General features: G+C 41.8%; 1 protein-coding gene across 2 annotated transcripts; it reads right to left on the bottom strand.

Annotated features, from left to right (window-relative positions):
• Positions 1 to 6,567: 6,567 nt before the first annotated feature.
• Positions 6,568 to 15,568, bottom strand: ZNF35 (zinc finger protein 35). Of its 2 annotated transcripts, none has more exons than XM_042955575.1 (4): positions 14,535 to 15,568; positions 11,856 to 12,167; positions 10,723 to 10,867; positions 6,568 to 8,786 (listed from the first exon to the last, which is right to left on the bottom strand). In XM_042955575.1, the coding sequence occupies exons 2-4, from the start codon at positions 12,045 to 12,047 to the stop codon at positions 7,540 to 7,542; spliced, it is 1,584 nt and encodes a 527-aa protein (XP_042811509.1). In that variant the 5' UTR covers positions 12,048 to 12,167; positions 14,535 to 15,568; the 3' UTR covers positions 6,568 to 7,539. The 2 variants fall into 2 exon arrangements, with proteins under 2 accessions (XP_042811509.1, XP_042811510.1); XM_042955576.1 differs by having other exon boundaries at positions 11,856 to 12,164.
• Between the last annotated feature and the right edge of the window lie 708 nt (positions 15,569 to 16,276).

Here is a 16,276-nt window from a genome sequence, read left to right as displayed (position 1 = left end):
TGAATTAAAGAACATCTGGCATTTAGCTTCCCACACAGGAACCCCTCAACTAAGGAGGTGGTTACTACCTTACTACTAGCCTGCTAGGACTTGGGTTGCCTCCCCCAAATCCCCACCCAACACCAAGAAGTATTAACCACTGTGAACACACGGTGGCCCCAGAGAGGCACAAGGAAACCAGGGCTTCTCAAGTCTGGGTCAGGCCCCATTTGTCACAAGTCATGTTTCACCAGGGTGTGGAGGCTGATTTCTGGATTGGGGATTTGCTGCTTGATCTTTCATACCCCTAAGGCCTGCTTATTCCATCTGTCCCTTCTCCTCTGGCCCCCTGCCACTGCCTGGGTCAGAATCTCCCTTGGAGTCTGACAAAAGCTATCTGTATGGTCTCCAGGATTCCTTTCTCCCCTCACCACCCTCCAGCCACAACTGGCCGTCACAAACACTGAGGTTACATATATTCCCTGACTGAACTCCTTCACTGGCATGAAGTCATCGGTAACTGGGCACTTTGTTCCCCAGTCCCTTATTCTGCTGCTCCCCACGATCACAGTCCCTCAAAATGCCTCACTACCCTGTACAAGCCATGATCTTTTTGATTTGCCTTTTCCCTCCTGGTGATAAGAGTAATTAGGGCTTATTATAGAAAATAGAGACAACATAGTAAGATTTAACCACTGTTAATCACCAGTGTACTTATTTTCTTTCAGTCTTTTCTATGCATGTATATTTAAGAAAACTGAGCTCTCTGTTTCCACCATTTAATTTGGTACTTAACATTTTCCATTTAATATCATAAACATTTTGTATCACTAAACTGTCTTTTGAATATTTTAGTGGGTGCATAATATTTCATCGTATCATAATTTAATCACTCCCCTATTGTTAGTCACTTGGGTTGTTTCCATTTTTTGTAAAATAATAACACTGACAAGTATATAAGTGTCAAAATATTCATTTTTCAGATAGCTAAGTGGTAGTATACTATATCAAAGAATTTCAACATTCTTTTTAAATGGTTTAACTTCCCCTAAAATGATAATGGATTAAAATGGTTTAAAATGTATAAATAATGATGGGATAAGGCAAATAAATTTCTATAAGATGTAAAATGGATGAACTGGTAACTGAGAAAGTTGCATGGACAGATTAACAGCTTGAGATACTTGCTGAGGGCAATACAATGGAAGGAGGTAGCAGATCTACCCTGCCAAGCCCCAAAACAATTTGGGACTTGGAAATCTCAGGTACATTAAGGAGGAAGAAGTGAGGCTAAAAATAAGGGCATTAACTGAAGGTCTAGAATAACACTTGATTCTCTTCTCTCCCATTCCTAGAGAAACACTTACAGCATCCAAACCCCAGACAAAAATATCAGAGGATTTCCTGCTAAAGCAGCAGATGAGCCCCAGAAAAAAGATTTCAGCATTCTGGAATTTAGAGGTTTCTAGGGAAAGAGCTCGCTCTCCACTCCGACACACAGAGGTCTCAACTGGACTTTTGATACTTTTGTGTGTGTCATTAAGAAGCACAACATATTTGAGGAAAGTCTCCAATGAGAGTAAGTAAGAGAAACAAAGAGAAAAAGGACCCAGGGTCAAGGGCATGAAACGGTGAGATATCAGATGACAGAGAAACCTTCAATTAGAAACCTTCTAATCAGAACAGATTTGAGAGGTATCTCTAAAATGAGAATAGTATGCTACAAAAAAAGAAAAGACTTTTTAGAAATTAATTATTGCCAAAATAAGAAATTCGCTAGGCAGGTTGAAAGATAATGAAGGTACTCTCCAAGAAAATAGCACAAAACAAGGAAATGGAAATAACACAGAAAATAGTTTAGGATCAACCCACAAGGTCCTACATTTGATTGACAGGAATTCCAGAAAGAAGAAAAACAGGAAAAATAAATACATGGAAAGGGGTAACACAAGAACATTTCCAAGAATAAAAATACCTGAGTTGCTAGATTGAAAAATTCCACTGAGTACATTGGGGAATTGAGTGCACCAAGAATAAAGAGGAGACTTTAAAAGCTTCCGGACATGGGGGTAGGGGAACAGACCACAGTAATACAAATAGTATTTATTGATTGTCAAAGAAATAAGAATCTGACAGGAATAAGACTCCACAAACTTGTGGGGAAATTTTTCCATGTAGAATTTCAGAGCCAAAGCACCAATCAAACTTGAGGGCAGAGAAAGATGTTTTCGATATATTAAGCACTCAACATTTTGTCTTTCATATACTCTTTCTTGGCAAATGACCTGAAGATACACTGCAGTGAAATGAGAGAGTAAATGAACAAACAGCAACATGTACAATTCAGAACTCAATGAAGCCTAGTATAACAAGAAAACAGTGGGCAGGAAAACATCAAGGACAGACCAGAGCAGGAGGCTGGAGGTTTCTTAAATAAAAAAGGGGGATTCTACAGAGTATCAAACTGTATGGAGAATCTGAAAATAACTGAGTGTGCTAAAAGCAATCAGTACAAGAGGAAAAGAAGGGCAAATAGAAACTCCAGTAAAACAAAATGCTGTTTCAAAACATACATAGTCGTAGGAAGCTACTTAGATCTGCAGTGAACATTTACATGGTCAGAATAACATTCATGCTGTTTATTTTAAACTTTTGAAATAAATCAATAAACAAAGCATAGAAGACAGAATAGAGTTCAAGAATTATCAGACTTGACATTGTCAGAGGCAAAGACATGAGAATGGAAAGAGAAAGAAATGGCAGGGCATATCCCACATCTTAAATACGGAAATGAAGTACTGTTTATAGTTAATACATTCAAACTAAATATGTAAATATAATAATTTTTTTCTGATTATAAAATTCTTGTTCCTTGTAGAAAACACGGAAATTAGTTAAAAAGAAAAAAAAAAAGATTTTTAATCACCCATAATTTTATAATCTATATGGACCAGGTTTGAGCCTAAGCTCTGCAAGTTACTATCTGTATGGCTGTGAACAAGCCACTTAACCACTTATATCATTTTCTTATATTTCATTCAGGTGATTTATTTATTATTTAATAGCATATGTATGTTACAATAGTATATGTAACATCAAATGAGAACTGTACTATATACATAATTATGAATCCAGGGTTGTTGTTGTTTTTCACTTTAAAACACAGAGTGGATACATATCATATGCTCTTTGTACTTCTAAATGTATCCTTGCTATAGGGGAGTCAGAGGGTTCTCAGAGATGGGACTGGAATCAATGTAAAAGAAACCTAAAGTTCGGTAAAGTAGACAGAGGTAGGGTAGGAAGTGGTAGTAATAAGCACCGGGGACAGTGTGAGCAAAGGCACACAGAAGGGCAAGCACATGCCTCCAGGTTGCAGTAAAAGGTGCATGGGAAGTGAAGAGCTTAATAAATCATGTGAAGGAATCCAGAGGTTTCTGAGGAGACATCAGAAGAGGCTCTGATAGACCTTGTCTGCCTCTGCACTCCAGGAACTAGCACCATGTTTGCCACAAAGAGAGTGAATAGTAAGTACTGTTATAATAAGAGAATGACACGTGGGAAACCAGAAATATCATGGGTTTCCAGTTGGGGTGCTGCATAATGCTGCCATCTGTTGAAGGAGGAATCCAGGAAAAGCAAGATTTAAAAAGTTGGGCAACATCGAGAGATTCTGACTTTTTTTTTTTTTTTTTTTGAGAGCATACACCAGTGGGCAAGGGGCAGAGGGAGAAAGAGAATCTTAAGCAGGCACCATGCCCAGTGCAGAGCCCCATCTCATGACTGTGATTAGTACCTGAGCCAAAATCGGGAATCAGAGGCTTAACTGACTGAGCCACCCAGGCACCCCCAACCTCATTTTCTAAAAATGTCACTGGTAATGGGGCACTTGGGTGACTCAGTTAAGTGACTGAATCTTGGATCTCAGCTCAGGTCTTAATTTCAGGGTTCAAACCCCACATTGGGCTCCATGCTGGGTGTAGAGCCCAATTAAAAAGAATAAAATAAAATAAGTTAAAAATAAAAGTCAATAGCAATTATGTAGTGCATTCCCAAGTGTGACTTTACACCCTAAAGGAGCCAATAACTGGCCTTAGGAAGCCTATCTACACCCCCACAAATGAGCGCAAAACTGAATGTGCTATCTGCATCTTTCTGGAAGAGTATCTTCAACCTCCATTAGATCCTCAAAGGGGCTGTGAAAGATTGAGCGCAGAATGGAGCAAGTGAAGTGACAGATGTGGGAGGGCAACTACCTAGGCAAGGAAGGGAGGGGACCCAGAACATAGAAGAATATTAGCCTTGCCCCAACCACTTCCTCCTGAGCCTAGAGGAATTCACGGGCAAATGTTTGAGGGACGTAGGGGTGTGCGTCTGTGTGTGTGTCTCAATGAAGAGTCTCTCACCTGTGCCCCGCAAAATACAAGATTTCATTACCACTTTTACATCACTGTGCTCCACCTGATACATAACTGTTGGTCTCATTTGAGACTTCTTGGCTCAGCTGGTCTGGCTCCTTGATAGCTCTTGGCAACTTAAGAAGCAGGGCTTCAGAGTTCCCATCCACTTCTAGAAATAACAGCAAAAGGAGAAAGGAGCTGACCTCTGGGAAAAGGAAAAGCTAAGCCAACTCTGACAATAAGGAGCAGTCCCTTCTCATTTATCAGGAACCATACAGAAAAAGGAGGGCTGTAATTTATTTTGAGGGCTGGAGTTGAACTGGAAGGAAGAGTTGTTAGTTGGGTAAGGATCTGGTCTATCTAGTAATCCATTAGGTTCCCATGATTTGTGAAGGATTGGAGGTCCTGAACGTGGGTGAAGGTTTGTGGAAACCCAGACCCTGAAATGAAATACAGTAGAAATGTAAAAAGTCATTTTGTTGAATGAGGAATATAAAAGTATGTTATGTAAAACGTGGCTTGCTCATATAAATAAAAAGTGTGGTGTATCACTTAAAATACAAACAGAGTAAGTCACAGAATCCTCACCGCCAAGGTACAGGACACCCAGTACAGCCAATGTCGTTAGCATCTTGTTTTGCTGAAACCACACAGAACACTCTACACACACACATCCAGATCTTTATTCTAGGGCTTCCCCACTCCACCTTTGATCACATGTATTTGTGGCCTGCAGACTTTATTTGACTACAGTGGTCATTACCTTGGTTACACACTGGGTTCCCCTCCAGAACTAAAAAAATACTGGGCCCTGGGACTGGAAATTTTCTTAAGCACACTAGGTGATTTTAACATGCAGCTAAGTGAAAACCACTGTTTCACTGAGAAGTTGGGTCTGATTCCCAAATCAAGCTTCACCTTTACCTTCACATCACAATCACCTGAGTAGCCTTTTCTGAATTGTCTATGAATAGCAACCTTTAGCCAGGAAATTACAATCACCCATGATGAGCATCCAATTATGAGGATGAACACACAATGTGGAACTAAAACAATTTAACTGCCCCAATGGTCATAAGTCCCAGCTGGTACCTTTCAGGAAAGTACTTTTGGTCTCTTGATAGTTCTAGATCACCAATTTATCCCAAATCATCAGACCTGCTCTCCCTCTCTTCTGGGCTTCCTGATCCTGCAGAGGGAAAAACCTAAGCTTGTTCCTATTCTCAGCATGAGGTCTTATCTTTGGGTCTCTCCACTGCTAGCTAGGGGACAGGAATAGGGACTGTCAGGGTCAGTGAGGACATGAGCATTTTTGATTCTCACTTTCGAATTCTACTGACTTCTTACAGTTGTGTATGACTGACAATGCAACTGGGAAAAGAAGGTGCACATGCCTGGATAAAACACCGTGGTTGAAGAGAAGGGGGAAGAGAAAATAAACAAGCTTTCCTGTTTATACATATGCCTTCTGTACATTAAAAGTGCTCTGTAAAATACAAAACAAATGAGCCAGTATGAGTCCCAATGGTGGGACTTCTACTGACAGTCACACCAGATCACTTATCAACAGGTAGGGCACTTACGATATGCACCTGCTTGCTGAATGGGGGTGAGGAGAGAGATCCAGAATTTGGGAAACTCAAATTAGTCTCAGATTTGCTGCTTACTGGTTACTCTGCCTAAGGCACATCCCCAAATCTGTCACTCAGCTTCCTCACCTGAAAATGAGACCATATACCCCTTTCTCAGGCTCTGCACAGACCCAGGTGAGGATTACAGGTGGTTAGACACACAGCATGGCAGAACAAAGAGAACCCGGATTTAAGTCCTGGATTTGAACGTAGGCTGTTATTTGCTGTTTGACCACTCTCAGATAAATGGGGCAAACAGCTCTTTCAGTGTTCTAAAGATTAAGGTAAGGATCTATGTGAAACCATGAGAGAAGTGCTGGGAATCTTGTTCTTATACATGAAGGTGCATAATCAAATTTAAACAAAGAATTAAGTTCTATATAAATACAAGGCAATATTACATAACTACCTATTGCATAGTTTTATAAATCATTTTACTAAGAATAAAGGCTCAATGGTAACAAAGGTTCTTACCTTAGCCAGTTTCTTCATCCTTCTAAGTTTTCATATTCCAATACCTTTGAACTTCTCAAAAAAAAAAACCAAATTAAGACCTAAGGAGTCCCATTCTGCCTCCTCCCTCTCAGAATTAGGACTCCATTAGTTCTTCTAAAGACCAGCCAGAAAGTGAGAATAACACCCAAATTGAGCCCCCTGGCTGAGCCTAAGCAGAATGAGCATAGACAACGTGGCTATGCCTCTCGGCAAGCTTTATTCTTTGACTCCTCTATCTGGGGAGTGTTACAGGCATCTTACTCCGATGGGAGTACAATGGGAGTTAGGGTCACTTAGAGTTGTTGATCTTAGCAAATGAATACAGGCCAGCACATTTGTGGCCCCAGTGTGTTGTCTCCATCAACCCTCCAGTGTTTGGCCCTGCACACTGGGAAGAAAAGACTCATCAGAGGTCCCCAGAGCTTTACTACACCAAGGTTCACGAGTCACAGATAAGAGAAACAGCTGTTTCCTACTTCTATCCATTTTAGGACCAGGAGACAGTTAATAGGGTGTTTTTTGTTTAAATTACCTAAGAAATGGAAAGCTAATCAATGTTCATAGGTGAGTTGTTGGTGAAGTGCTACCCCAAGTGATTTCCTTAATTAATCACTGCTTAACCCAAATACTAGAATACAAGGTTCAAAGCTCCAGAATTGCACCAGGCAGACCTATACCAACAACGTGCCTGTTGCTCAAGAAATTACCAGGCTCAAAAAACAAAATTAAGCTAAAAATACCTTTCCTCAAACAGGATCTTTATCACTTAGCTTTGCACGACCCATTTTAAAGAAAGCCACATTCCATTTCAAACAGGACTACTGAGGGCACAGTTTAAAACACAGTCCTTGCCTTTAGATGCTTTCACTTTCTTTAAGTCAGCCTCTGAAATGCTTGTCTTGTGTTCTGTGCTGCATTCTTGAAAACTGTTACTTGTAACACGGCGGGCCTCATTTTTACAAACAAAAACAGCAAAGACGTGTCCAATTAGGGGGCAGTGGATTACGATCAATGCCTGGAGTAACAAGTACTTGTCACTCAACAAGATGAGTTCTGTGGTGTCGCATGAGGTGCGAGTTAGAAATGAAAGCCGCACCACACTTGGCACACTCGTAGGGCTTCTCCCCAGTGTGGGTTCTCTGGTGCACAGTGAGACTCGACCTCTGCCGGAAGGCCTTGCCACACTCATTGCATGTGTAAGGTTTCTCCCCATTATGAATTCTCTGATGAATAAGCAGGTATGAACTACACGTGAAGGCCTTCCCACACTCATTACACACATAAGGGAGATCTCCACTGTGAATCCTCTGATGCACAATAAGGCAAGAGAGCTGACTGAAGGCTTTTCCACACTCACTGCAATCATAAGGTTTCTCTGCAGTGTGAATTCTCTGGTGCACAATAAGGTGCGAAAAACAACTAAAGGCTTTTCCACATTCTTTACACTCATATGGCTTCTCACCAGTATGGCTTCGCTGATGCACAATAAGGTTTGCACTCTGGGTGAAGGCTTTGCCACAATCGTTACAGGCAAAGGGCTTCTCCCCAGTGTGGATCCTCTGGTGGACAATGAGGTTTGAGCTCCGAGTAAATGTTTTCCCACACTCATTACATTCATAGCATTTTTCTGTAATGTGGACTTTCTGGTGCCGAGCAAGTTGTGAGCTATAACTGAAGGCTTTCTCACATTCACTGCACTTAAAGGTTTTTTCTAAGGAGTGGATTTTTTGATGTACGGTCAGATTTGAACTCTGAGTGAAGGCTTTCCCACATTTTGAACAAACATACGGCTTCTGTCCAGTGTGGATTCGCTGATGCACAACAAGGTTTGCACTCTGAATGAAGGCCTTCCCACACTCATGACATTCAAAGGGCTTCTCCCCTGTGTGGATTCGCTGATGCACTACGAGGTTTGCACTCTGACTAAAGCCTTTTCCACACACACTACATGTAAAAGGCTTCTGTCCAGGCTGGCTTTTCTGATTTTTAACAGAGCTAGAACTAAGGCTATACCTTTCCCCAGGTTCCTGACATTTCTGGTTTTCCTCTACTTTGAAGCTTTCAGGTACATGACAGTCCTTCACTGTCACTTGTCTGAAATCTTTCTTTTCCCTCTTGATTCTCTGCTTCTTTAACAGGTTCCCTTTTTCACAGGCTTCTCCTAACTCAGGTTCTGGAGGATTAACTTTCTGGATTCTTCCTGGCATTATGCAGGGTTTTTCTGCTTCATCACATATCTCAGTTTTTGGAACCAGTAACTGTGGGTTCTTGGGTTCAGCACCTGAAACAATAAACAGAAAGTACAAATGTCAGCTTATTCTGGCCCATAAAAAGAACAGGATCACGAAGTGATAAACGTCAGGAAGTATGTGACTTCAGCGTATGTAAAATGGCTTCATCAAAGGAAAAGTATTCCCCCACGCATCACCTCTCCTCTGTAGGTTCTTTTGCCAGGTCTATGCCCTCTCCCACACCTAGAGCAGAATCTACTAATTCATGGTCTTTCCAGCACTTCCACTTACCTCAACTAGACATCTAATCCAATGCCTCATGCCAGGAAAGTCATCTTCAGACATGTCTCCTGGCTGTCTTAATTGTAAGACCAGTTATGAACAACACTAGTTTCTCCCCAGGCCTTCTTAGGTAAGGTAAGGCCTTCTTACCTTAGCCAATGAGTGTGAATCTGCTTACAACCCACCAATTAATTAAGGAGAGTCCCTCCCTGGGAATGAAGATCTATGCAACTTAGATTTCTGTGTCAGACGAAGCTAGATATCAAAGAAAGGATAAGCATGGACAGAGAGGGTCACGCTGGATGCCAAAAGGACCAGCGCAGCTAAGAGCACCTGAAACATTAAGTGTTTATGCAGCTCAGAGGTTAAGAACATGGATTCTGGAGCCAGACTGCCTGGTTTCAAATCCCTGCTCTGCCACTTACCAGCTGCAGGACTTTGGGCTGGTAACTTCTCTGTGCCTCAGTTTCCTTATCTCTAAAATAGGGATACTAACAGTATCTACCTCATAAGACCATGAGATTAACTGAGTTACTCTATGGTAATGGCTGAGAACAGCCATGGAGCATAGGAAGTGGCTCTGTGAGAGTCTGCAGTGACTCTGAGCCTGACTAGTAGTGCTGTGAGTCTAAGTGTTGGGGCCCAGGAGCAAAGATGAACCTTAGAGGAGAGGAGTTGTTATGGTGACAGATGGCAACATTAGAAGGGACTAAAGAACAATGTGAACAGTAACAGCTGAATCCTTGTATTAAACAAACAGCTTAGCCTTACGTCAAGGAAAGCTGACCTTCCTAAGATTGAGTCATGGTATAGCCTGCTCCATTATGCCATTATCATGAAAACACCAAAACTTCCTGAAGTTTTAAAACTCTGACTAGTTTCTGGCTGCTCCACATTGCCTCAGAACCCTAATGGTGTCGAAAAGAAGTCCTGCAGTCAGCAACACCATAATTCTTTGTCTCCTCTCCACCCCACCACTCTTGGTCCTGGAATGTCCATCCATGCAACCTAGTATTGGTAGAGTGAACCCTTCACAGAACTTTAAATATACCAAACTCAGAAACACCACCCAGACAAGGCAAATGAAACCAGGGCAAACAGCAGTGGGAGGCAAGCCTGCAGTGGAGGGAGGTGCTCCCACTGGTGCTGTCAGCCTAGAAGTGAGCAGGAAAGCTGTGAGCTGCAGCTCATGAAGCAACTGCAGCTGGTCAATCCTGCATCTACACAACATCTCACCAGCAGAGACCAGTGCAACTCTCTAATCTATGAGATGAGTGACTGGGACAGGCATGTTGAGGTACAAAGCAACGTGGGGGGGGCAGGGAAACAGTCCAGTTTCGCTGCCTGGTTAAGACAACACTAATATGACATTCCCATCACAATCATTCAGATAAGATGGGCAGTGTTGGAAAAAGGGAATGCACGAGGGCTGCATATAGCAGAGCACTGAATGTAACAACAAATTCAGAAATGCTAGCCTTTTTCCAGTTATTTCTATTCCTATGCATATTTTCTATGCAAAATATGGCATTTCCTGTGACAAATGCATAGGCATCTTTCAGAATTCTATTATCCAGCTTTCCCTGATGGTTTTGATACCTCAATACTCTTACGTTTTTCAAGCTGGGAGACAAGACCACCAGTCTCTGAATGGATTCTGAGAAACCCCAATGGTCAGATTCTGAATCAAGGGTTGAACCTTACCTAGAGAGGTCATGTTCCCATGTGTCTCCAGTATCTCACTCTTGGCCAGAGTCCCTGATAATGAGCAGGTGCCAAGGGCTGAGGCAGGAGGTGCCTCCTGTGTTGCTTTCAGGACTACAGCCATGTTCCAGAACATGTTTGGATCCTAGAGACAAGTAAGCACAGGTGGATTTCTGAGAAAATTGTCAATGGGAAGCAGTATGATTAGTTTTAAAGATGAGAACATAAAAGTACCTATTCCTGAACACCATAAAAGATTTTTTTTTTTTTTACATTTTTTAAACTTTTTTTTTTTTTAATAAAACAACAAAAACAGAAAATAAAGGCAGTCTTCTCTGATCCCCAAGGTGAGTTAGGCAGAGAATCAAACCTGTGACTTTCTTCTCTATCTCTTTGATTTCACTTCACTGGCCACTCTGGCATCCAAGCCTGACTTGCTAGTGGGTACATGACAAAAGAGCAACACATGGGGAGATGTTCTAGGATAGAGTTTTCTGAGGTCTAAAGACCAAAGAAGCAAGGTTATGATCTTTGGGGAACCTCAGCTCATCTGGCTAGTGATAGTAAGAAATGTTTCTGAAAACATCAAGGGCCACTGTATAGTGTATAGCCCCACTACTCAAAGTGTGATCCACAGATCACTATCATCTGGGAGCTTGTGAGAAGTGTAGAATCTTAACCCAGACCTCCTGAATCAGAATCTGCATTTTAACAAGACCTCCTGGTGATTCCTATGCATATTAAAATTTGAGAAGCATATGTTAGAGCTATCAAACCTTGACTAGAGTCACCCGAAGAGGGTTTTGTTTTTTGTTTTTTTAAATCTCAGATGTCTGGGTCCCAGACCAAGATTCTCCTTTAACTGGAATCAAGTATGGCATGAGCATCATGACTTTATAAAAAGCTCCCCAGGTAATTCTGTGCAGCAAAATTTGAGAACCACTGACTTACAGAAAGCACTAAATGTCCCATCAATCAGAAGAGACTGTTTCTATTACATACCAAAGGACAACAGACTTGAGCCCTACCCTGAAAATAATACTCCAGGTGGAAGCAGAGGAACATAGTTCCCTCTGAAACCACTTGAGGTGTTCAGGTCTCTCTTTCCTCCCTCCTCCAAGACTATTATTTACCTTTTCCTCCTGTTCTGATATGACAAGGCCTGTCTGGGGACTTTCCCCAGGAGCCCAGACTTTGATGTTCTCCGAGTGCACTTGTTGGCTAGATGCCTGACCTAGGAAGTTTTCTTCCTCTTCCTCCTCCTTTTTCACTGTCACTGAGCCCCAGGGGGCTAAGGCCATGGCCTCTCTCAGTTCTGCAGTCATCGTCTCTGCTCAGGAGGGGAACTCTTATAGCTGGGGGCTGCCCAGCAGAGGTCAAGCCCCATCTAATCTTTAAGTTTCTTCTTCTTGAGTTTCTTCTCAGGGCCAGGATGATACTGTCTACTGAAAACCAGAAAACATTGTTAGCATCAAGGAGAGGTGTGCCTGGATGCCGTTAAGCCTACTGCTGCCCAGTGCCTACACAGTAGCCACAGCAGCAAGGGTCTGCTCTGCTCCTCCCTCATAGGATAGAAAGGGTTCAACGGCAAACATGTAATTTGTTCCCATCATAATCACATTACAAACAGCTTTATTTAATGTTTACTGATTTTTCCCCTGATTATAGAGTTAACGTATTTTTATTATAAAACTTGAAAAATACAGAAAATAACAAAAAAAAATCAACCCTACTCCACCTCCAAAAAGGTAACCACTGTATAGCACAGAATTTAAGACACTTCTTTTAAGGAAAAACCTTCAACCACACTAACAATTATGACTTAATAAACTTCTTGTTTTTAACTATGGGCATATATATATTTTCACAATTATCACCATGAGTTGTTTTTTTTTTAAGTAGGCTTCACGCCCAGTGCAGAACCCAGTGCAGGGCTTGAACTCATGACCTGAGCTGAGATCAAAAGCGGGACGCTTAACTGACTGGACCAACCAGGCACCCCACCATCATTGTTTTGTTGTTGTTTTTTTTAAGAAGGACTATTACAACACAAAGAACTTTTTTAATTGCCAAAGATACACAAAAGCATGAACTAAAGAAACTGAAGAAAAAGTTTGACAGTCTAGACACCAACATTTAGAGATGGTCACCTCTGGGCAATGTAATTACAGATAGTTTTGAGATTCTTGTTTGATGTTTACTTTTTCCATTTCTTCCAAATGTCTTGTATTACTCTTAAGATTTTTTAAAAAAAAAGATGTTTTGGGACACCTGGGTGGCTCAGTCGGTTGAGCATCTAACTTCAGCTTGGGTCATGATCTTGTGGTTCATGAGTTTGAGCCCCGTGTTGGGCTGTGCTGACAGCTCAGAACCTGAAGCCTGCTTCAGATCTTGCCCCCCTTTCTCTCCACCCCCCCCCCGCCCCGCTCACACTCTCTCTCTCTCAAAAATAAATAAAAACATTTAAAAAAAAAAAAAGACGTTTTATGTTGCCAGTCTTCATACTTATCACTTTTAGTAGGTATACAATAACCTACTGTTGTTTATTATTCTCATCCAAAAAGAGTCAAGAAAGAGAAAAATACATAGAATCAAATATATGCCCTACATACACACACGCACACAGTAGTTATCAGTGGTTTCTCTGCATTTCCAGATACGTACACCTTTACACATACTGCTTACTTTCCCAAAACAGAAATTAGAACACACTTGTACATTTTTCAGCAACTTGCATTTTGTTTTTTGAACTCAATGTCTTTATTTCACATAGTATTCCACAGTGTTAGATCTTTCAATATATGTACATACAGAGTTACTTCATTCTGGCATAGTATTCTAAATATATTATAACTTCCTTAACCAATACTATTTATAAGCCATTACTTTGGTAAAAGGAATTCTGATCCAATTTATTTTCTTAATAATTAATGTTAATTTTTTTTTCTGTGCAAATAGCCTTTTCTTCTGCTGAATTATTCCTTTAGAATTGAGGGATACTAGTTCAAGGATTGACATATAGCACTAAACTGCTTTCTAAAAGGACCACATCAAATCACACCACCACCAACTTAACCATACCCCTTTATCACACCCAAGCCAGCGGTCTTTGCTGAACATGTGAGAAAAACAATCTTACTAGTTTAGTTTATTACGAATAGATTAAAATTTGTCTATTCCCCTTCAGATGTTTTATTGGGGGGGGGGGGATGCCAAATTTTACTAAGTCTCCTTTTGCTACTATTGAAGTAATCACATACTTTCTCCTATGTCAACTTATTAGCAATGTAGTGTGCACATTCAATTTCCTGAATAACGCAATAGTACTTTCACTCCTGTAACAAATCTCGATCTGGATGATTATTTTTCCTATGACTAGCTGAATTCCACCAGGCGGAAAGGCCCTTAACATTCATTTCACCAGTGTATAAGCAAGACCGCCCACTGTGAGTATTCTTACCGGCCTGCTGACCAAACTCAAATCCGCCTCCAGCCCCACACAGCAGAGTCCCTTATCAAGGGATTCCCTTTCAGTGTCCTTTCCCTCTTTCCAAACGTGGCAACCTACCTCCCCCACCTCCATACCGTAAGCCCTATTCCCGGAGCAAGCCTGGCCCCTGGGGCTGTCAGTGTCCAAGCTCCCCCAGGCCAGACCCCCGGTAGGCTGCAGCCGTGTTCCCGAAGTAGAGGGACGCGGAGCCCGCCGGGGATAGACAGGCCTAGGCCCCAAGGGAAGGTCGCGGCGGTGCGCCCCTCTAATGGCCCCTTCCGCGCCTGCAAGGTCCGTGCCCAATGACCCCAACCCCACTCACCGTGCACCGCGGAAAGGCCCGGCCAGAGCTCGCGGGCTCTGCAGCAGAACATAGGCTAGATCATGCGCCCCGCGCCTACCGGTGCGAGAACAATGACCGGACAGGAAGTGCCTGGAGACGGGCTTCCGGCTTCCCAAGTCCCCAGGCCGGCCTCTCTAGGAATGTCGGAGGTGCTGTCTTCTCGATGGGTGTCCAATATCGCTGCGGACCAGGGATGGGAGTAAAAGTGCGTAGGAGGGTGCAGGTGGACTGTGGCCCTAAAGCCTCAGGAAAGGGGACATCCCCTGGCTCGGCAGTGGTTGGGCGAGGCGTGTACGCAGGAGCCTGAAGCTACAAAGCATTCGTCTGTAGAACGTCCTGATAATTTTGCGCCAAACGTTTTATTTTGAAAATATCAACAGTACAGAAAAGTTTAAAGAATGGTACAGTGAGTACCTGTATCCTCCATCTGGACTCAACACTTGCCTACGTTTGCCTTATCTCTCTGTGTATACTGAAAAAATTTTTTTGAAAGTTGTAAACATCAAAACACTTCATTCCAAATACTTCAATATGCATTCTTTCATAATATTCTCCAAACGTTATACCACCATTACATAATGGTAAGAAAATTAACAATTCCCTAATATCATCTAATATCCAATCATATTAAAGTCTCCCAACCACCCTAAAATATATATTTCATAATTTTGTTCTTCCAAATCAGTTTCACACAGTGCATTTGGTCATGGTTTTTTAGGGTCTTGTTTTACCTTACATTTTGAGTTCAACTCACAGCAAGTTGGAAAAATAATACCCTCCCCCCTCAACTTGAGTTTCCCTCAACAAGTACAACTTACATAAGTATAGTTTAGTATAAAAATCAGGAAATTGACACTTGTACATTGTGTATACTTCTACTTTTTATCACGTGTATATTTGTGTAACCACTACCACAATCAAGATAGACTCTTTCAACGCCACAAAGACCTTCCTAAGTGTTACCCTTCCCTCTCCCTGCTGTCCCTTCCCACCATCCCCAACCTCTGGCAACCACTAATCTTTCATCTCTATATAGTTTTGTCATTTTAGATTATATAAATAGAATCATACAGATACCTTTTGAGATTGGATTTTTTTTCACTCAGCATAATTTTGAGATTCACTTGTCATTGCAGCATTAGGTCATCCTATCTTATTGTAGAGTAATAAGTATTCATGGTATAGATATAATACTGTTTTAGCCACTTATTGAGGCTATTTGGGTTACTTACAGATTTTGACTATTACAAATAAAACTGCTATGAAGTTGTATACATGTTTTTCTGAACATAAGTTTTCATTTCTCTGGGATAAATGCTCAGGAGTACAAATACTCGGTTATATCGTAAGTGCATGTTTGGGTTTGTAAGAAACTGCCAAACAGGGTGCTGACTGAGCATCTGACTCTTGACTGACTCAGGTCATGATCTCAGGATGATGGGATTGAGCCCCGCATCAGGCTCTACACTGAGCATGAAGCCTGCTTAAGATTCTCTCTCTCTCTCTCTCTCTCTCTCTCTCTCTCTCTCTCTCTCTCCCCCCCCCCCGCCCCCAACCTCTCCCCCGCTCAACATGCTAGCTCTTCAAAAAAAGGCAGGGGGCTGGGGGGGGGGGGGGGAGGCTTAAAAAAAAAAAAAACTGCCAAACTGTTTCCAAGAGTGTCTGTACCATTTAACAATCCCAGCAACATATGAGATCCAGTTACTCTGCATCATTGCCAA

Source organism: Panthera leo, chromosome C2 (genome assembly GCF_018350215.1).
Source record: "Panthera leo isolate Ple1 chromosome C2, P.leo_Ple1_pat1.1, whole genome shotgun sequence".
Classification (NCBI taxonomy): Eukaryota; Metazoa; Chordata; class Mammalia; order Carnivora; family Felidae; genus Panthera; species Panthera leo.
Note: the sequence above shows the minus strand (reverse complement) of the source record. Positions and strands in the feature narration are given on the sequence as shown.